The following is a 20385-nucleotide window of genomic DNA, read 5'->3' as shown; positions in this document are numbered from 1 at the left end:
TCGATAAGTTGCTTCTTCTGGAGTCGTCGGCTGGCTTCAAAACGAAGGTATGGATTGTGTGGAAGAGGTGTGGTAATGCGAGTCTGCCACCAAAGGTGCACGACAGAGGAGGGGGTCGTTGGCAATGGTCAGCATTGAGAGCACCTCCATTTTCTCCGTCAACCACCACACGCCAGACCCTTGCAGCAATCCTCCTCTCGGTGCATTGAGGCTCGGCCCGTCGGCGGCGGTTGTTCACGAAACACCTCCTGAAACGCCCAGACGTCTGCTCTTACAAGACTCCTTTCACGTCAGACGAGTCTTCTCACCGTCGTCTCAAGCAACAAAAGCACATGATATGCCCCAAAGTGATGCTTGCAATGTGCTGGCCATGATCTACGACCCCTCGACAGCCTAAAATTGGCTCGCCTTGCTTTTCATCACCCCACGGCTGATGGCATTATAGGTCTAGATGAGGGGACTGCATTCGAAGGCTGGATACGATCGATATGAGATGGATGAGGAGCTTTTACCGCATCCACTATACCACTGAGTGGGAAGTCTCACTCCCCGACTCCGTTTCAGTGTTTTCCAACCTCCATAGCAGACGCTTCCAGTACTGATGGCAGCGCTGACCTTTGTTGGCAGCTCTGCTAACGATCTAGCTTTCCGCCTCTTGACTTCTTCTTGCCATGTCCATCTTGCCGAAGAAGTCTGGGTGAGTGGAGCCTGATCTTTTGCCTTATCCAAAGCCAGCTACTACAGCGGCCAGATCCCACGTCCTGCCCACTCGCTCTTGAAGTAGTCAACGCCGCAATGGGGGAAAACCGCCTTGTCGTCGGAGATCCACCTTATCGTCTCCTTGTGGACTTCTCTACCCCAGTTCGAGACTGTGCGCAGACGATCACTCTGTGAACACGCGAGTGCCGCAGTCAATGGTCAAGTCGGAGAACTTGGGGTGGCCCAAAGCCCTGTAACATGTCAGCACTGATGTGTATGAGGTCAACAGTCGATATCACCTGGACAGCCAGCCGTCATATCCTTCGGTCTCTGTCATCGTGGCTGTTTGTTGCAATGAGTGATGTCGAGGATGAAGAGAATGAACATGGTGTGAAGGATAGAAGCTCCGACCATGTCAAGTGCGAAGACAAGTGAAGCAGAATCGGTGCCACATGGGCTTCAAATGAGACAGCACTCCATTCGACGGACTATCTGGAGCAAGTGCTACGTTTGCCTTGTCTAGAGCAAGAGAAAGGTGATCGAACCTCGCCTCGCCGTGACATACCGTCGCCCTGGACGAGCGCTATCAATCGATGATCGCTGCCGATTCAGCATTACACTGCGATGTTCCCAACTCTTTGACCACTCCCGCATCCTTATGACTCGAGTATGGTCATCTAATCGTCGAGTTTCTTCGAAACCCAAACATTCACATAATATTGATTCGAACAGTAGGTGCATGTCCGACTACCGCTGGCCTGGCCTAAACCTTCGAGCATGTTGACCTTGTTGCAGCGCATCGAATTGGGACAGCGATATCTCGCAAAGGTTGGCGGCATCTTCTCCTTCATGTTGACGATCTCGATCGATAATTCGGCTGCGAACTTGGGCACTGCCTCCGCAATCTTTCGAAATGCCTGACCACAATCGTCGTTGAGAAGCGTCTTCGCATTTTCGGCTGCGATGGCGACGGCGGCTTTGTGCATTGGCTCCTTGTTCTCGTTCGCGGAAGTGTACATCTCCTCGATGGCACCGGCGAACGCCTCGGTCTTCCACTCTCTAGCAGCACGGGCGGAGAATTTGCTGATGGCAACGTCACCCAGGGCGGGGATGTCATACTGCGTTGCGCGTATACATTAGCAATGTCAAGAGAGACGAGCAGTCCAGCTCACCTTATCCGCAATGGTGTGGATGTGCACATTCGTGCTCAGTGCGCTGCGCCGAGAACCTTCCTCTCCCTCCTTCGTCTGCTCGAGATAGTCGCCCGTGTAGAGGTATCTCAACATCTCCCGGACGATCGTCGGGTCATCATCTTCAAGTTTGATGAGCTTGGATGATGTCTCCTGGTGATGTGTTAGTAGACTCTCTGTGAAGAGCGCAGAATTAGAAACGCTGACCTTGAAACCATTTGAGCAGGCCTTGTCGAAGAAGGGCGACTGCGCACATATGACGACTCTATGGACGTGCCATGTGCTCTCGCCGCATTCGATGGTTAGGTCTGAGTACTTGGAGTCGCCGAACACCCTAGATTAATAGCAAAAGTAATTGCAAACACATCGTACAGCTCACCTATTCAGCCAGTCGACGGAAGACGCAGACTTCGCCATTGTGATGGTGACGGTCAATGCAAGCGGCCGAAGTTGTTGATGTTGAGAGTCAAACGGTGGTCGGCTAGCGCGTTTGAGTGACCGGTGCACAGACCAGACGCTAGCAACCCGAATTGGAACAAATCACATGCAATTTGCCAATGCTCAAGGCAGGAGCGCATATTGTTACTGAACATCGCTGTTTCCATTGTCTATTCTGTCCACCGACAATTACCTCGACACTGTAAGAGGAAATGTAAAGCTTTCAGCTTTCCGCCCCTGCTCTGCCGCAGCAGCTACATCTGGTAACGGCATTTTGACTGCATTTAGTCCTTCTTCACAGCACGTGGGATCCAGCTTCTGTGATGATTCTTCACGTGGCAATATGGGCACGCTCGAAGCCCGTTGGGCTCCGCCATAACCGTCTCCATGCAGACCACCTTTTCGCAATTCGGACACTTGTAACGTGACTCCTCTGGATAATCCTTCCTGGCCTCGTATATCTGGAACGAGAACTCGGCGGCAAACTTGGGTACAGCTTCAGCGGCCTTGCGAAACCTAGCGCCGAAGTCCTCGTACAGCAGTACGTCCGCGTGCTCCACAGCGATTTGCACAGCATGCTTGTGCATCTCTTTCTTGCTGCTCTCGGCCGTCCTATACATCTCTTCGATGGCGATAGCAAAAGCGCCTGTGTTCCACTCTCGGGCGGCGCGGGCAGCGAACTTCTTGGTTGCCAGCTCGCAGAGGGACGGAATCTGGTACTGCATTGAAAGATGTGAGTGAGTACAGCCTTCTTTTTCAAAAGGGGAAGGAAGCTCGGGATTTCACCTTGTCTGCTGCCGTGTGTACCAAAACGCTCATCACCAGGCCGTTGTGGTGCGCTCCGTCGTCAGTCGAATCCGGCTCATCGAAGTAGTCCTCGGTGTAGAGATATCGGAGCATTTCGTTGATCACGTCTGGGTCGTCGTCTTCGAGGTTGACCTTCTTCGACTCGGCTTCCTAGAGGACTATCAGCACTGGGAAGTGGCATGTCAATAACCGTACTGACCTTGAAGTCGCCGGACAGGGCGCCGTTGAAGAATGGTGCTTGTCCGCAGACGATGACGCTGTGAGCATTCCAAGTGCGGTCGCCGCACTTGATAGTGAGGTCTGAGTATGTGCTATCTCCAAAGGCGCTTCAAATTGTTAGTTCAACCGACGGCCACGAGTGGAAGGTCGGGAGACGTACCTCTCGATGCATGAGATCAATGGCGATGGGCGGCTTGTTGTTGCGACCATATCTGGGGCGTCTTCTGCCTTGTCCCCCATTCTGGGAATACTGTCTGAGGGAACGGAGTTTCCAGGACAGTAACTTGGAGCAGAAGCGGAGGTGCAGTGCAAAATCGACAAACAGCGAAGCACTTGCTTGCCGAACGCTTTGACCAAGCACTAGCGCCGAATTTCGCAGATTCACATGCAACTTTCCGCTCTACACGTCACGTCTCAGCGCGCTACCCAAGAAAGAAAAACTTACAGTCTGTTAAGGCCTAGGGCAAGATCATAGAAAAGAGGGGAGTGATTGGACAAAAAGGCCATGCCCTCCGGAAGACATGTAGTGCATTCTGGCTTGAGTTGTGACCATTCACTCTTCCTATGATGCATATGGACATCCTCACCGGCGAACTCACTTCCTAAACAGCGCGATTGTTTGGACAAAACCGTCTTGGTTATCCTGCCACTTCGCCACATCCGTCCCATCAACCGTAATCGGCCAATGGGTCCCCACCGTATTCAAATTATACACACTAACCCCGGAACTCCCCTCGACACTCAGAATCCGACTCTGGCACCGCACGCCATTGCCCTGGGCCGAGCAGTCCGTCGAGTAGTTGTTGAAGAAAGAGTACAGCCCAACGCCATAGGTCAGGATGCTGGAGGAGTTGAAGATGCGGAGACCCCAGCCGTTGGCGGCGGGGATGGCGGTGTTGTTGTCGGTTACGGTGGGAGGCGTGAAGGTGGGGTCGTAGATGGCGGTGACGACGGGGAAGGGGATTTTGGCGTTGGGGTTGGGTTGGTAGTAGGCGGTTTCGGTTTGTATCTGAGAGGGATTTAATACATGTAAGCGATTTTGTGTGGTGTAGTGAGACTTACTTGTCCTCCGAAGACGTTCTTGGCCAGGGCGAACTGGTATTCATATCGCACGTGATGTTCGACAGACGTTCCGACTAGCCATACGGGTCCATTCGCACTTTCGTCGAGGAGGCCTCGGCCGGCGTAGATTGTGATTTGGCTCAAGGCTGGGTCTTCGACGTCATGGTCAGCTACCCACAGCCAGAGGTTCTCCAAGTAGAGGCCAGCGGCCGACTTGGTGATGTGCATGGTCATATAGCCAGAGATACAGTTCTGGTTCAGGTTGGAAGATGTGATCGTGGTGCTGGGAGTCTTGGGGCAGTTGGCGTTCTGCAAGTTGGAGCCTGCAAATCCGCCAATGCGAGCGTGTACATCCCACAGGCCGCTTGGTGTGCCGGCCGGAGAAACCAGGTTGTACTCAAACAGGATAGCACCTTTCTGTTGGCCTTTGGTGCTGACGATCATGTCGGACCACTCGATGCTGCCAGCCTCACCAGACTTGCCGATTTGAACGACAGGTTTGGGGTTCGACATATCGTTGAAGTAGGAGCCGGATGACAGGATGACCGAGAACGCTTCGCCCACAATCTTGGAGCCAGCAGGGATGTAGATCGTGTTGGTGACCAAGTAGTCTCCGTGGTCGACGAAGAGCACCTTGCCCTGCGACTTGGCCTGGTTGATGGCGCTTTGCAAAGCGCTTGTGTCGTCTGTCTTTCCATCTCCCTTGGCACCAAGAGTACGTGCGCTGAGGAAGGAAGACAGTGGCAGGGTCTCGTACTGTGGCTTCGAGCGCTGGTAGTACTTGCCATCACCCTGCAGCAAGTTTGAGGGTCTTGTGTTTGCAGTGATCGAGCCTGCCCATTCATTGGGTCCATTTGGCGTGTAGCGATGTCCCTGGCCCCAGGCAGAAATTGATGACACGCCAGAGAGGAGGGGCCCGTTTGCCCCTTGGACTGCAGTCGGTACGTTGGACAACTTGATGTTCTCCAAGATCAAGCTTCCAGCAGTGTCAGGTTGGGAGTTGGAATCCCTGACCGTCTTCAATCCGATAGGAGTGTTGGAGATCGACGAGTCGAATAAGGTAATGGATCCCACAGTCTGCGCGGAAGCGCCACCGCCGGTCAAGTCAATGCCCACCGAGCAGTTGTTGATGTTGATGTTCTGATAAGTCCAGCCCCAATCCCAGATCTGGTTGATAGCTGTGCTGACACCATTGAAGGTCAAGTTTCGCATGGTGAACTGCTGGTTGCCAACATTGAGTCCGATATTGCCTCCAGTGAAGACGAGGTCGTTCATGAAGCCACCAGATCCTTCCTCGATGAAGATGCCGACGTGTTGAGTGTTTGCCGCGTTGCTCATCTTGAACACGATGTTTTGCAGACTCGTAGCTTGGCCAGTTGGCCAATGAACACCAGAGATGGAGCTGGATACTGGGACCAACGATGTGTCGATGATCAAGTTTCTGATCTGTCTCCAGAACACGTTCGTGGCACTGTACCAAGTCAGCGTTCGCTCAAAATCGTCCAGACTTATAATTGTACGTACCCGCCCAATTGCAGCTTTCCATTGCTGCCATATGGAACTCCATCAATGACTCCAATAGTTCCAGCAGCGTTGGCGAAGCCAGGAGCAGCGCGAATAGTAGGTATACATTTCGGGTTTCCGATAATCTGAGTATAGTAGTAGGAGACAATGCTGGAGCTGACGAGGTAAGTTCCAGCTGGGAAGTAGACAATCGCTGGCGTTGTCGTCGTGGAAGCACAAGATCCTGGAGCACATCGTCCGCCGCTGGAAATGGCACTGTTGATTGCAGCTGTGTCGTCGGTCACGCCATCACCCTTGGCACCGAAGTCCTTGACGTTTCTGAACACCTGGTAGGAGCCCGGGTTCGAGTTGAAAGCCGCGAGACCTTGATGCTTGATACTCTCGAGCCAATAGCTACAGTCGACAGCAGCGGCTACATTCACCTTCTGAGTAGGCTTGGGCTTCACGCTCGCAGTTGCTGATGGACCATCGTAGCTGACGTATCTGTGGCCACATTAGCTCTGGGTTTGGCTAGTTTTCGACGGCTTTATACTGACTCGCTGTATGTCTCAAGTGCCTGCAGAGCGTACTGCTGCACTTCTGCTGGGACGAAGATCTGTGCATAGCTGGTGCCAATGGCACACGCCAAAGATGATGCGTATAGAAGGAAATGCATGATGAACGAGAGATGAAAGACTGACTGACACCTACTGTTGTCCAGCAGCAGTACCGGGAAAAATTCATACTGCTGAGATGCGCCGAGGCCTTATAGATGAAGGAAATGCTACCATCAGTCATGCGGATGGTGGATGTGTTGATCGTGGCTTTAGCGCCAAAGTCTTTGAAGCCTTCTAGCACCCCGTGGACGCATGTTTTCAATAGCAAAGGAAAGAGTAGGCTCGTTGTCGTCGTAGGATTGGTTCGGAGACGTTTAAGATGAACGCCGGTGGAAATTGGATGTTCGTCCCAGCTGTGCCACGGGACCCTTCTAGCGCATGATTTGCACGGACGCGGGGTGCGGTTTGCTTTCTCCTTCTCCATGCGGTTAGCTGACTACCCTTTGAAGTATTCAATCCGTCTGCTTGTACAGAGTGAAGGTGAAGGTTTCTGCAACCCCTGGGCACGCGGACGGCACCTGGTGTTGGTAACTAAAAGGAAATTTACGTTAGCTTTGGACAGAGCTGTAGAGAGGTTGCCTCGCGATTGGTGCAAATCCTTCGACTTCAGACAACGATCCTGGAGGACGAAAATCGGTATGGCTGAGACGGGCCGTCCGCGTGAACGCCAGGTACAAATGTACAGTGCGTGGTCATGTTTGGTTCAACCAGGTGCGTGACTAGACTGCATGTTCAAGATTGCACACTTCACTCGAAGCTCGGCAGGCGATCCAAGTGGCCTTTGGAGTCTGAACAAAGAATTGCGACTTCGACGTTGGGACGTTCAACGGCTCCAGCCAGCCTCGTCATCATGCGATGCCGCCCTGAGAACTCCGCGGTGTCCACGACATCCTCTCGATTGTTGTTGCTATCGAGACGTTCCAAGCCCAGTCTTTGGTGACCATGGGAAAGATGTGAAACTGCCACGCTTTGAGATCATCTAGGCCTCGTCGCGTTGCTGGGGCGTGGTGAACGCGTGGCGCCCCTTTTTGACGCACTCATCGCCACACTCGGCACCATGAACGAAATGTTGTTTGTCACAATGCTGAAGTGTACAGGCACTTGTCTCGACGTTTCTGAATAAGCATGATGAGCTATGAGGCGCTGCCGTGAAGTCAGAAAAAAGTTTACGAGGGTAGTCCTTTGCCAAGATCTCGTGTGACATTCGTGTGCAGTAACACGCGTCTACCGCGTTGTAAGTGAAATACACTCTCGATCGCAACCTCATCTTCTTGTCTGCTATCCCGGTTGCATGCATATCACAGCGAGGGGTACGAATCCCAAGCCTTTTGGTCAAGCCACTGTGGCAAGACAAAAGGTAGCTTGACGGGCATCTGATCCGGCCACACACGCTCAATCAGCGCCAACAGCTCATCGAAGAGCACTCTGTACCCTTCTGGACTCAAGTGCAACCCATCGCGCACGAAGCTCCGCAGTACCTCATGTAGAGGCACATCGATTGAACCGACGGGCTCGGAATCGCTCTCTTTGCCACCTGCTCTGTGGATCATCGCGGTCCAAAGGTCAAGGACTTGCAAGCCGAGTTCCTTGCCCAGTTCACGTACTGCTTGGGCGTACTTTGCCGTGTCCTTTGCCTTGCGAACAGGGATATCATGCACAAAGTCATTTTCTCCGCATCTTCGCTCATCGATAGGCGGTGGCGTGATCAAGATGCGGCGGACTCCTTGATGAGCCAGGATCTTCGGGTGCGTCACGAGGGCTCTCATGTTCTTCTTGTATTCCTCGAGTGGCACATGTTGCTGCGGTACATCAGGAGGCGTGTTTGGTAAGCGAGCGTCGTTCGAGCCGAAGAGGAAGGTAACAAAGCGTAGCTTCGCCTGCTCCGGTGGTGGTATAACTTGTGGCAGCACCTGAAGGGCCATCCTCGTGTTGTACCCGCTGAGACCTCTGTTGACCACGTCCAGTCTCCGAACGTAAGCATCGCTGAGAGCTGCACCGAGACCGAAGCCGCGATCCTGGCAGAAGGACTGCTGGGTGATGCTGTCGCCTAGTAAGAGGAATTGGTCCATCTTTGCGATCCGAAGAGTGGTGGAATAGACTCAAGTGCGTCAGAGTGAGAGCTCTCTTATCTTGTCGTCCTGAAGCAAACAAGTGTTACACCTCGGCTCGGATGACTGCAGGGAAAGACTGAATGTCAAATGGAGCCCGATTGCCTGGTGAAGCGAGTGAGCAGGGAAATGGCTGATATATAATGCAGACCTGATCGTGGTTGAGAACATTATTCTTATGTTTGCGCCAGACGGCGGTCGGGATATCTTTCCCACTCCGCCTTTCTTTGCAAACAACTTACCGTGGTGTCGTATAGACGGGAGTGGACTCTCAGAACGAGGCCTATTCCGACCAAAGTGAATGTTGTTGGAAGAGGAAGAAACGTACAATGTCGTTGAACTTGAAGTCAATATGGCTTGGCGATCACGTAAGCCTCGACGACTGCATCAGTCCAGTGGAAGTAAATGAAGCTGCGCAACACCATCCAGGTGTTGGAACAAGGTAGGACAGTGTTATTCGACTCCGATATTTCTCGTGGATATTACAACATGTTTGTTGCGCACGTTAAAGAACAGGTAGTATGGGCTGCTGTGAGCGGTCTGGAGTGGACTTTCTCTCCTCAAACAGTTTCTTCCTGCTCGCAATCTCGTTCTCAAGGCCAACTGACAGCCACAAGGACCATGTCAAACCAGACAGCAGATGATGAATGGACGCAGGTCCCCACCAAAGGTCGCCGAAAAGCACCACCGACCGTCCAACCGAATACGGTCAACCCCCCTTCTCGCGACCTGACCGTCCCCAAACTCCAGCAAGACTTCCAGGCCAAGCTGAAGACGTGGAAATCGAGTACATGCAGAAAGAGTCTGCTGCAAATACTGAACAGGATCCGCCCCGAGAGCGGCTGGGCCATTGAAAAAGCGATATGTCTTGCCAGCGGTAGTTTCAGTCGAGAGAACTTGGAGTGCAGGAGGAGGAGCATGTGGCAGATTGTGGTATTTGCAGACATCGTCGAGTACCTACGAACAGAAGGAGGCGATGCTGCGACCGGGTTGGAGGTCGTAGCACAGGAGCCGATGAATACGGAGCTGGACGTGGAGTTCTTGGACACACTGAATATCAAGGCATTGGAGATCGATACGGCAGCGAAAGTGGAAGGTCTTGGACCCGCAACAGAGTACCTGGGTGAAAAGACGTTCGCCTACGAGCCATTCCTGGACATGACTGCCACAATGCTAGACGAGGTTTTGGATGCCGATCTACCACTCTACATTGGAAGTTCGATCAGAGGGTTGAAGGAGAAGACAACACAGGCTGGACAGCTTGCTAAGCGCTTTGCCAAAGAACGAGGCATGTACAAGCTACCTACTTTCGAGGTCGATCCCAACGTTATGGACGGAATGGAGATCTTCTGGAAGGAGGAAGACGACAAGGAGTGAACAACGGGCTACCAGTCGACAAGATGATCCTTTATGGATTTTCATGGCTACCAGGCGCAGGCATTGCCATGGATCTCAATGGATCACACCATCCCTCGCCATCTGTTCAACATACCTCCTATACCTCCCGCTACTCGCCCTCCTCATTGCCTTCCCATACCCCACGAAAACAAAGAACGTCGCGGCCTGCGCCACGCCCACAAAAGCTGCCACCAAGAAAGCATTCTGCAAACCCATATTGGTCACCCACGGCGTGATGCCATAGCTCACCCCAAAACTCATACTATTCCTGATCAAGATCACCGCCACGATCGCCTCCGACGCGAGATCTTTATAGCTGTCGATGCAATACGCTACGCTGACTTGCAAGCCTACTGCGGAGACGAAGGCAATTGTGCCCATAGCGAAGACACAGCCGAACCAGTGAATTCCATGTGCGGCGCCGACGCCCCATAGGATCAGACCGAATGGGAGCAGGATGAGAGTAGGGAGGAATAGCCAGAGACGGTGCTCAGGTTCGTGGATTCCGCCATTTCGACGAGCCATGTGCAGGAGGAACTTGTCGCCGAGGTAGCCCGTGTAGACTGTCGAGAGAAGGACTGCGAGAAGTGGCGACAGGTATGTTAGGCCGACCATGGAGGGTGAGAATGAGTAGGGTGGGGAGGAGAAGATGAGCGAGGCGGTGGCGTTGAGGACGTTGAACCAGATGAGGTTTGCGCCATAGCTGAAGCCAGCGTAGGCGACCACGGGGAAGGTGAGGAAGATCAAGGGGCGAGATGCCATTCCGAGGAGGCGGTTGTCTCGTGTGCGCCAGAGCTTGATCTTATCGAGGTATGTCGTCCCCTTCGACAGATGCTCAGATCGAACATCCTCTTCCACAGCAGAAGCACTAGGTCCATCTTTCCCTCCGCCATCCTTCTCGCCATCCCGCCCTCCACCCACCTCCCTCCCAACCAGCATCCTCCTCGAATAATTCGTCTCCTCCATCCCCAAAAAACAAAGCACAAAACCGCCCCCACAAAAAATCGCACACCAATACAACACCCACACCCACCCCTGCCCCTCCGCAATAAACCCCGCAATCACCGGCGCGAAATAACTACTCCCGGCCAACAACGCCCCATACAGCGCAAGAAAAAACCCCCTCTCATGCTGGAACCACACATCCGCCACGCTAATCTCGCAAAGACTCCACGGGGGCGCCGAAGAACCCCTGGAGGACTTTGCTCGCGATCCACTGGGCGTTGGTGGTCGTGTAGGGGGCCCAGATCTGGGTCGCCATGGTGAGGAGGAGGGAGAGCAGGTAGGTGGGGCGTTTTCCGTATTGGAGCGCGAGCGGCTGCCAGAGGAGACAGCCCCAGCCGAGGGCGAGGAACATGTAGCCGGTGCCTTTGTTCAGGTCGGAGAGGGTGATGGCGTGCGAGAGGGAGATGGGGATTAGGACGGAGTAGATTGCGGCGGAGGCGAGGCCGATGGTGAGGGTGTAGAGGAGGGTGGTGGTTGTTGAGAGGGCTTTGCGGGTGGGGGGCCAGTTGAGCTTGGTGGGTTGTTAGGTTGTGGCGTGTTTGGATATGAAGGGATGGAGAGTTGTGAGCTCACGTACGGGGTCCTCGGGATCTGAGGAGGGTGCTGGGATCAGGACGATGTCGTTCTTCGAGCCGTCGGCATGTTTCGCTTGGACAGTCCCTTCCAAGTCGACGAGATGCACCGTGCCTGGCACAGACATATCCGCGTCGTCGTCGTGTTGGGTTGATCTCGAGAACATCGCCATTAGGAACGGCGAAAGCGATTACCGGACCGGGAGACAATGGGAAGAACCAGGGCAACGATGCTCGATCAAGAGCCGCCACGGCGGTCCCTTAATAAACACATGTTCTTGCGTCTCTCTCTACGAGCGTTCAAGACCTTCTGCAACAGAACCCGAGCAAGATATGTACGTCTTCACCCAGGTTCTTCTTGGCATAGGGCTGTGATGCAGAGTTGACTTTCGCCCAGGCTGACAGTGCGTTGTTCGTGATTAGATAGGGGGAGATGTCTTGACCATGAGCACGACAAGGAAGCGGACGAGATTAGGGAGATTCCTGTTTGAATCAGTATGTCTCTCGACGTTTGGGTCTGGATTCCGAGAGCTCGCCTATGCAGTGCTATATTCATATGTGCAGTGAGACATGAGCGTTAGTCCATCGTAGCAGTCAGTGTCGCAAAATATGAATCATTAGCGATGCACAACGACAGAAGCTGGGTAGAATCGATTCTTTCCATTCCATTCCATTCGAACATTGATTGACTCGCGCTGATATACAAGGCGCTCCACCATTTCCTCTAAAACGGGCATCGTTCATCCATCAGCAATCCCCAGCCAGGACGTCGAACAATACTTCACTTCCCTCGGCATAGTGAATAGTCCTTTCCCTCTGCACTTCCCTTCATAATATGCACAAAGTCCTTCGAGGTAAAATAAAACGGGTATCAAAGAGATTCGTCAAGAAGAATTTTTCGTCGTCATTGGTGGCGTAGTAGTAGCGTGGAAAGAAGAAATCTATAACACGAACGCAAACCCAAACATGACCACCGCAGCGACCATCGCCACCGTAGTGGAGGGACCGGATAGGAGCGAAGCAGCGCCTCCGGTCAGGGCTTCGGTGGTGAAGACGAGGTTGAAGCCAATGTCGGTGCTGTTGTAGCAGTTCTGGGGCGTGACTTGTTCCACGTCCGCGGGCTCGGCGAGCTCGACGTCGACGCACTATAGCCTCGTTAGCCATACTCTCCACCGCAATGGATTCCTGTATGACTTACGCTATAAAGCGCCGCACCATGCTGCGCAGTCTCAATCACCTGAATGGTGATATTATCGCCCACCGCCAGGGACAGATTCGCCGGCATCCGCACCTGCGGCAAGCAAAACTGTCCGTTGTACTCGCTGTTGTTCGGGCCCGTGATCTGGAACGGCGGGACCACCGGATGCGAGTAGTTCGGCGGCGCTCTTTGGCCTTGTTCTTGGATTCCGATGTTGACGTAGAAGAAGGCTTTGGCGTGTCCCGGAAACCATCCGGGTTGTATTGATAGGGCGCCTCCGCCGTAGGGCCATTTTGTTCGGTTCGTGGTCATGGGCATGCCTCCGCCTGTGGATAATTGTCAGTGATGCTGTTCGCATAGCCATGCATAAGGAGTGAACCTACAAGGATACATCCATTGCATGCCGTATGGGAATGCCATTGTTCCATTCTCGAGCAGATCAATCCCAATAGTATCCGGATTGTCCTCTGGTAGTGTCCCATTCGTATGTAAATTGTTCCCCCTCCACCCCGGGTATGTGATAACGGTATGTGCTCTTGCCAGCCCCAGCAGGGCCGCTACTACGACGAGCAATATCGATGTGAAGTCGGCCATCGCGCTTCCTCGAGAGATCTTAGGACGTTCGTGCCAGCGCGACGACGGAAAATGCGAGGGAGCTTCGCGGTGCTCTTTTCAATCGCTCAAGGCGAGCCACTTCGGGGTTACGCGGACGGAGTGTTCAAAATAGAGACCATGAAACGGCAAGACGTCTTGCGCATGACAAGAACTGCGATCTGACAAGAACTAGAGCTTACCGAACAGCAGCATTTCTGGAACAGAGCACAGGTAGGTGAGAAGAGGTCGCCTTAAAGTGAGCTTAGCGCCGCGAGTCTTGTGCTCGGTACCGCTCACGAGAGTTTCCTCCACCGACACGCACTTGGCTGTCTGTGAGTGGCGAGTGGGTGGGCGAGTGCCCAGGGGGTGCTGGGGCATGCAGAGGACGTGATGAGAATAGCTTCTCAGCCTGTGATTTGCAAGACCACAGCAGCAGCCAAGGTAAAGAAAGGATTAAGCGCCGGCTGAAGAGGTGTGGAGTTGTGACTGCAGGGCCTGGTCTCCTCTGCACTGACCAATCAGCTTGCGATTTGGGACTTCAGGGCATGCGGCTGACGGGGAGAGGATTCAATCGGAACTGGAAGAAGGCGATGAGATGTTTCATCGACTGTATAATAAGGAAGGCGATGCCTCAATGAATCATTTCGTGCCTGATGGATCGAAACTTGGACCTCACTCACCGTTCACATGCTGGAAGTCGACACGGACCCCGACAGAAGCACGCTTGAAATCGGTGCAAAATCGCTCTCCACGCTTTCGACCGAACAGAAGACATCCGCATCGTCGGCGTCCAGACCAAGCACAAACGGCCTTGCAGACCATCTGACGGACCATGAATAGCGAGGTGTACTCATGGACGACTCGAGCTGCAGTCAGCGTTGGCCAAGATTCTGGCGTCTGGAGTACAAGCAAGTGTCTGACCACAATGAGTTGGCGTCCAGAAGGCCTGAGAGTACAACGAAGGCCCCGATGCGTACATCATGCTTGATCAGCCACATGCTGGCCATGAGGAATAGGAGAATTGGGGTTCCCGCCAAGTGTGCTCGTGGTTTCCAATCCTTCGGACTTGGTACTTCAGCCCTCGCGTTCTACAGCATACAGAGCTTGGGCTTGGGAGCCTCATGCAGCGGTGTCCACGCCATCGAGGCGACCTTCTGTCGTGCCCTTCGTTGCATCATGTCGTCTATTCTGGTCGACCAGCGACAGCTCACTTCTTGCCTCGACTGCCTTGATTGACCAATTTCTTCTTCAGATGCTTCGGCATCTTTTCCTTGCGTCGCTCGCGCTTCTCTTCCTTGACGGCTTTCTTGTGCTCCTTCTTGGCTTCTTTGTCTTCGAACCGCTTTCCGCGTGGTTTGCGATCGCTATCACTGAATTCGTCATCGTCGGAACCAGATTCATCCTCATCCTCATCCTCATCTTTCTCCTCATCGTTCGCGGCTTCCTTCTTGTCCGCGAGTAGTTCCTGATAGACAAGATCGCCACCAGCGCCCTGCTTGATCTTATCTCCATCTCTCTCAATGTCGTAGACTTGCTGCAGGTTCTGCGGAATGTACTGCTGTCGAAACACTTCGTTGTCCACTTCAGTGTCGTCACCTTGCTCCTCTCCACCTTGAGCCTTGGCTTCGTACAATTTCTGCAGCATCTCTTTCATTCCAGCTTCTTCAACGCCACCAGAGGCTGTTGTGACAAAGCCGAAGACAGCTCGCTCGGATAGGACGTCAACGTCTTTCTTCCTGAAAAAGTCGCTGATGTTCTTGATATCCATTCGCAAGAACTCCAGTGATCTGGGATGGTCGGGCTCCACACTTTGACTGACATCTATAACATATAGTCTCTGCTTGTGGTAGAGAAGATTGTACTCTGAGAGATCGGCGTGAACCAGACGGCATACTTGGTACATCCTGCGCATATAGCGAAGAAGCTCTTGATATATCGATTGCCACTTTTCGGCAGCCTCGTCTTCTGTGACCGATGAATCGAACTCGACATCTCGCAGTCTCGGAGCAGGCCATCCTTTCGAGTTGCCCAAGAATCCCATAACCAGAACGTGCGCCTTGAGATAGACCGGCTCAGGGCAAGGAATACCAGCAGCGTATAGTCGTCTCAAGTTGCGAAACTCCTTCTCCGCCCAGACCTTGACCATCGCCCTGTTCGAACTCTTGTTGTAACCTTGCCGAAACCGATACTCGCCCGTGACATACTTGTCTCTGTCCTTGAATACCAAAATACTCGTCTTGTACACCTTAATGGCCCGATTGAGCGGTTGTGCTGGCTCTTCGCTCTCTGACTCAGGAATGGTGACCGCGTGGTATACGTTCGCCTCTTTACCTGTGGAAAGCACACCGTTGATCTCAGAGACAATGTTCCGATTCAACATCTGCAACATCATCATCCTTGTCCTCGGATCCAGCACCTGCTCGCTCGTCGCCCGATCTGACTTTTCAGCACCTTGGTGCTGTTTTGATATGCCACTCTCCATGTCGTTGAGTCTTAACTTCGCTGTATGCTTCGACAAGCTCTTAATGTGATCGTCGATGTCGGCTTTGGTGTTGAGCTGTGGATTGGTCTTGGGTTTCTGCGATTCCGGGACTGAATTGTCGTTGAGTTTTCGTTGGCGATTGTAGGCTTTGGTGTAGTCCGCTGGGTTTGAAGCGGCCAGTTCTTGGTCTGAGAAGTCATCGTCGGACGGCTCGAAAAGGTCGACATAGTCTTCATCTTGCTCGTGGCCGTTGGTGTCGTGTGCGCTTCCAGGCATGGCACTTCGGTCTCCAACATATCCTTCGTTTTCGACATACTGCTGCGGTGGAACGTGTGGTGCCGCCATCTTGTCTATTATCTTCGAAGTGTATGCTGGAGAAACAAAGTGGGTGACGAGAATGCAGGTGATCGCCAGGCACAAAAAGTTCAAGAGGCAATGACTTCACGTGAAGGTGGGTCCCGGAGGTGCCACTGCCGACGCCGCAGTTGAGCCGCACATGCATCTTCAGACATGACCTCACGTCGGCGTGAACCACATCAAGCAATGGAGTGAATGACGATGGCAGCCAGAAGGAGTCCCTCGGTCTGTCTGTTTTGCCAGGCAAGACAAGCAGCGCTGGGCCGACGACGCACGAGCACGATATCGAAGAGAAAACTCCAGACGGTAGCACTTCGACCAGAGGACGATGGCTTCCTCTTCAGCAAGGCACAAGAGCAGACTGATGTCGAGAAGGAAAGCCCAGCAGCAGCTGTGAAAGAGGCGATGCGTCAGTGGAAGTTGTACAATCCGATCGACGAGCTCCGCGAAGCAGCCCTCGGGTTCGATGCGTTATGGAAACGAAGAGACCTCCGACTCGAAGTGCTCAGGAACCTCTCCAATCCTTGGCCTGAGAAACCACCGCATGTTCACCATCCAAGCAGAGGACCTCCTCAGCCTCCAGAAGCTCAGGCCGCATTGATCCCGCACGAAGTGTTTCGGCAGAGGGTAAAAGAGGCCACCACTGAGAAGCCCGTACGGCAATTGCTTCGAGGACAACTCCTCCGAGCCCAATGGCCTAAAGAGATATATCGTGTCGTGGCAGTGGCTATGATGAACAAGGATACAGCAAGATATTTGTCCACTCTCTACGAGCCCTTGATGCGAGCACTATATCGCTGTAGAGACAACGTCTCCGATCCAGAAGTGCTCAAGGCGCTCAATATCATCATCACGCGATTGAAATACGCAGACCTCAAGGTCGAGCCTCCGATGCTGTTCATGGCCCTCAAATTCGCCGCACGCTCTCGGAGTCTTCCAGCCATGAAAAAGTATTTGAAAGTCATCAGGGATACAGGCTTGGGTATAACAAGCAATGTGTTCAGAAGCGTAATAGCGAAGTTCAGCATAGGTCATCGGGGTCTGGGCGAGATACGGAATGGGCGGTGGCGGAGGCAGGACCTCTTTCAAGTCTTGACCGGATTCGAAGACGCCAAAGACCTGCCCAAAGACCAACAATACCATCTTGGTGCGTTCCTGGTCCGCGAAGACTGGCAGTACCTCCACGGATGGGTAGCAGTATTGGCAAGATGTAAGGCAAGCGATACGGTGTGGCAAGAATGGTTGCTGTGGAAAGAAAGCGACTCACGCAAGTCACCGCGACAACTGGAACTTCGATCCGGCGGCGTTCTCATGACGAGTAAAGCCCGCGGCGACTACTGGTTCGTCGAGCAGATGACCTATTCTGGAGACATCGAGAGAGCGTGGCAGATGTTGAAGGAGACGGACATCAGCTTCCGTACACTCAAGAACCAAGTCAAGGATAAACTGCTAGAGCATATTGAGTATGCGACCATCTGGGATGACAGCGTGCGAGAGGCGATGGTCGATAAATATGCTCGGGACCTAGCCAAGATCGAGGAAGCGCTGGGCGTAAAGTGGATTCCTGGTGAGGTCGCTGGTGAAGGGCAGCATGAGCTCTACATGGACCAGGAGGAGGCTCTTGACAAGCTTGGCGAAGATGGCTGGAGGTTGGATGAAGACTACGGCTATCCGTGGGAGACATCACCCATCGTGCCCGAGACAGAGCGAGCCCTCCACGACGCAGCAGAATGCCCAACTTCAAGGTAAGCCGCCACGACTAGAAATACGAATAACGAGATCTCGGACTTCCCCCTCACCCTACCACATTACATCCTTCAATAATAATGCCTCCTACTCCTCGGATCCGGATTCCACTCTTCACTCTCAACACTAACCCTTAACTCGTCCATTAAAGGCAACATCCCCCGCAAATACGTCTCTTCATCCAACAACGGCTTAGGCTCCCTCGCCTCCAACCAAAACCTCTGCTCAACCTCTACGCCGCAAAAGCATTAGCCTCTCCATCTCAAAAAACAACAACATTTGAACCCTCCCTCAGGGCCCAAAAACCAAAGAAAAAGAAAAAGAAAAACTCACCATCAAACCCCCACCCCCACCAAACCCCCTCGCACCTCGGCATCCCCCCCTCACCCATATACCGTTCCCGATGATCCACCTTCAAAACCAACCCCACCAACCGATTAAACCACGCCCTCAACCCACCCTTCACCAACGCCCCATTCCGCACAACCACCACCCTCCTAACATTTCGCAACTCCCTTAAAAGCCGCACAATCCCCGCCGTGAAATCAAAGAGATAGTGACAGAACGTCGAGCGGTATAGCGCGATCGTTAGGGTTTCGAGGTGCAGGGAGGGCATGGAGAAGGGGTAGGGGCCCCAGGTTGAGAGGGCGCGGAAGTGCCGCGCGTCGGCGACGAAGGTTAGGTGGCGGATCGCTTTTATGGTTTTTGGGCGCAAGAGCCTGGCGCTTCGTTCAGGGACGCTCGAGAATAAGTTCGTCATGAGGAAGTGCGTTTTGGTGAAGGCGAGGTGGTGGCCGTCAAGATAGAGTTGGCGGCAGACGAGGAGGGGGGAGAGGTGGGTTTGGGCGGTGTATTCGTCGTCGAGACATAGGCCTCCTGGGGTGGAGTGGGAGATGAGGCCGTTGTGGGCGAGGTTGGAGGTGAAGACATATTCCAGAATTTGGGTGCGGAGTTCGGCGGGGAGGGAGAGGAGAGTGCTTTTTGAGATGGTTGTGGATGGCATTTCGGGTGGCTGTTTGTCCTCTCTACAGCAATGTTGATGCTTGGCGATGGTTTGAGATGGAGTGAGGTGATCGGATCATTCATCTGCGCGGCCCAAGCTCCTCGAGCTCCTTCCGGCTTCGGGAGCATGTGAGTTACGCAGAGCATGACCAACTCAACGCGCAGCCAGCTCAACAGCTCATTGTTCTCAGCACAGTGGAAATGATGTGAATGCATATCGAACTGCAAGTTCAATTGTCCATGCTACAGTCTGATACCTCTACTAGCAACACTTTTTTGTCTCCTCATCTCCTCATCTCATCGTCTCACATTCATATGAAGCAGCTTATGCGGCGATACCAATGACACCGCAAGCTGGACGGGTACCAGCGTTGCCAGTCTTCTTGCTCTCCTCGTTACCGCCCTTGCCGAGGTCGTCAGTGCCAGAGTGGACGACAACAGTACGGCCAAGGACGCTGTGTGGGCCGATGAGCTTGACGAGGTTGTCGGTGACGCTGCCCTTTCCGTTGCCCTGGCCGTCGGTCTTGAAGTTGCCCAAGTCGCCTACGTGACGCTCGCTGTCCTCTGGGGCACCGTGGGTCTTGCTGTGTGGGTTGACTGTGGAGGAAGAAGTTAGGAAGGTGGGCAAGTATAAAGCTTGATGCTATCTTACAGTGAGGACCAGCGCTGGTGCAGCCATTGGTGTTGTCGCCAAAGGCGTGAACGTGCATGCCACGCTGAGCATTGGCGTCGTTGCCGGTGATGTCGTAGGTGATGGTGGTTGGGCTGTTCTCAGAGTCCTGCTCAAAGGTCACGGTGCCCTTGACGTTGGAGTCACCACGGAGAACTGCGACTGTAGCATGCCGTCAGCCATCTATTCACTCACTCCCACGCGAGCTATCCACGCTGGTGTCATGTCTGTCATGTGCTCCGCCAATGCCCGCCGCCTGCGTCTGGTGATGAGCACAGCCGCAGCACCGCTCGCACCTTGATGGGTGACTGTGATGAAACGTGCTCATTCTTGCGATGACCAGCTCCACTCGCGCGAATCAGATGCGTCGACGCCACTGTACGTACCTGCTTTGACCATTGTGGCGGTGTTTGTGATGGAGTGGTGTATATAAAGTGGTTTTCTCTTGATGGATCTCTGTCGAGCGTTTGTTGATGGAAGCAAGAGTCTGGCGACTGGGAAAACGAGAGAGAGCTGACTTGAGCAGCGACGACCCCACCAACGCGCCCCACCTTCACGATGACGAAAGGCGAAACGCCCGACGGCGGAGATTGCTGTCTGCGAGAGCCTCGAAACACCGAAGCGCCTGTTCTCGACTGTCTTCGCTCCGTGTTTGCCTGTTTGGAAGCTTAGGAAGAGCTTACGGTGCAGGAAGTGTGCAGTTGTTGATTTTTATGAA

General features: G+C 53.5%; 10 protein-coding genes across 10 annotated transcripts; 2 read left to right on the top strand and 8 right to left on the bottom strand.

Moving 5' to 3' along the window:
• Positions 1–1376: 1376 nt before the first annotated feature.
• M409DRAFT_26682 (uncharacterized protein) lies at positions 1377–2306 on the bottom strand (the record flags this gene model as incomplete). The annotated part of the gene is made up of 4 exons (XM_033808221.1): positions 1377–1817; positions 1872–2042; positions 2097–2223; positions 2269–2306. 4 exons carry the CDS (start codon positions 2304–2306, stop codon positions 1377–1379), a joined length of 777 nt encoding a protein of 258 aa, XP_033663715.1.
• Positions 2307–3948: 1642 nt separating this feature from the next.
• On the bottom strand, positions 3949–6594 carry M409DRAFT_68821 (glycoside hydrolase family 55 protein; the record flags this gene model as incomplete). Its single annotated transcript, XM_033818000.1, has 4 exons — positions 3949–4362; positions 4416–5886; positions 5940–6422; positions 6509–6594. The coding sequence occupies 4 exons, from the start codon at positions 6592–6594 to the stop codon at positions 3949–3951; spliced, it is 2454 nt and encodes an 817-aa protein (XP_033663714.1).
• Positions 6595–7833: 1239 nt separating this feature from the next.
• M409DRAFT_68820 (uncharacterized protein) lies at positions 7834–8604 on the bottom strand (the record flags this gene model as incomplete). The annotated part of the gene is made up of 1 exon (XM_033817999.1): positions 7834–8604. One exon carries the CDS (start codon positions 8602–8604, stop codon positions 7834–7836), a length of 771 nt encoding a protein of 256 aa, XP_033663713.1.
• A 660-nt stretch (positions 8605–9264) lies between these two features.
• On the top strand, positions 9265–10020 carry M409DRAFT_26679 (uncharacterized protein; the record flags this gene model as incomplete). Its single annotated transcript, XM_033808220.1, has 1 exon — positions 9265–10020. One exon carries the CDS (start codon positions 9265–9267, stop codon positions 10018–10020), a length of 756 nt encoding a protein of 251 aa, XP_033663712.1.
• Positions 10021–10095: 75 nt separating this feature from the next.
• M409DRAFT_68819 (uncharacterized protein) lies at positions 10096–11746 on the bottom strand (the record flags this gene model as incomplete). The annotated part of the gene is made up of 3 exons (XM_033817998.1): positions 10096–11172; positions 11216–11557; positions 11624–11746. The coding sequence occupies 3 exons, from the start codon at positions 11744–11746 to the stop codon at positions 10096–10098; spliced, it is 1542 nt and encodes a 513-aa protein (XP_033663711.1).
• Positions 11747–12559: 813 nt separating this feature from the next.
• M409DRAFT_57883 (uncharacterized protein) lies at positions 12560–13410 on the bottom strand (the record flags this gene model as incomplete). The annotated part of the gene is made up of 3 exons (XM_033813755.1): positions 12560–12763; positions 12817–13142; positions 13200–13410. The coding sequence occupies 3 exons, from the start codon at positions 13408–13410 to the stop codon at positions 12560–12562; spliced, it is 741 nt and encodes a 246-aa protein (XP_033663710.1).
• A 1207-nt stretch (positions 13411–14617) lies between these two features.
• On the bottom strand, positions 14618–16168 carry M409DRAFT_57882 (uncharacterized protein; the record flags this gene model as incomplete). The annotated part of the gene is made up of 1 exon (XM_033813754.1): positions 14618–16168. The coding sequence occupies one exon, from the start codon at positions 16166–16168 to the stop codon at positions 14618–14620; it is 1551 nt and encodes a 516-aa protein (XP_033663709.1).
• A 159-nt stretch (positions 16169–16327) lies between these two features.
• Positions 16328–17998, top strand: M409DRAFT_68816 (uncharacterized protein; the record flags this gene model as incomplete). The annotated part of the gene is made up of 2 exons (XM_033817997.1): positions 16328–16343; positions 16458–17998. 2 exons carry the CDS (start codon positions 16328–16330, stop codon positions 17996–17998), a joined length of 1557 nt encoding a protein of 518 aa, XP_033663708.1.
• Positions 17999–18066: 68 nt separating this feature from the next.
• M409DRAFT_26673 (uncharacterized protein) lies at positions 18067–18998 on the bottom strand (the record flags this gene model as incomplete). The annotated part of the gene is made up of 2 exons (XM_033808219.1): positions 18067–18227; positions 18329–18998. The coding sequence occupies 2 exons, from the start codon at positions 18996–18998 to the stop codon at positions 18067–18069; spliced, it is 831 nt and encodes a 276-aa protein (XP_033663707.1).
• Positions 18999–19322: 324 nt separating this feature from the next.
• On the bottom strand, positions 19323–20066 carry M409DRAFT_57879 (uncharacterized protein; the record flags this gene model as incomplete). Its single annotated transcript, XM_033813753.1, has 3 exons — positions 19323–19594; positions 19650–19829; positions 20054–20066. The coding sequence occupies 3 exons, from the start codon at positions 20064–20066 to the stop codon at positions 19323–19325; spliced, it is 465 nt and encodes a 154-aa protein (XP_033663706.1).
• Between the last annotated feature and the right edge of the window lie 319 nt (positions 20067–20385).

This window comes from Zasmidium cellare, assembly GCF_010093935.1.
Source record: "Zasmidium cellare ATCC 36951 unplaced genomic scaffold M409scaffold_33, whole genome shotgun sequence".
Lineage (NCBI taxonomy): Eukaryota > Fungi > Ascomycota > Dothideomycetes > Mycosphaerellales > Mycosphaerellaceae > Zasmidium > Zasmidium cellare.
This window is presented reverse-complemented; position numbering and strand designations above follow the sequence as displayed.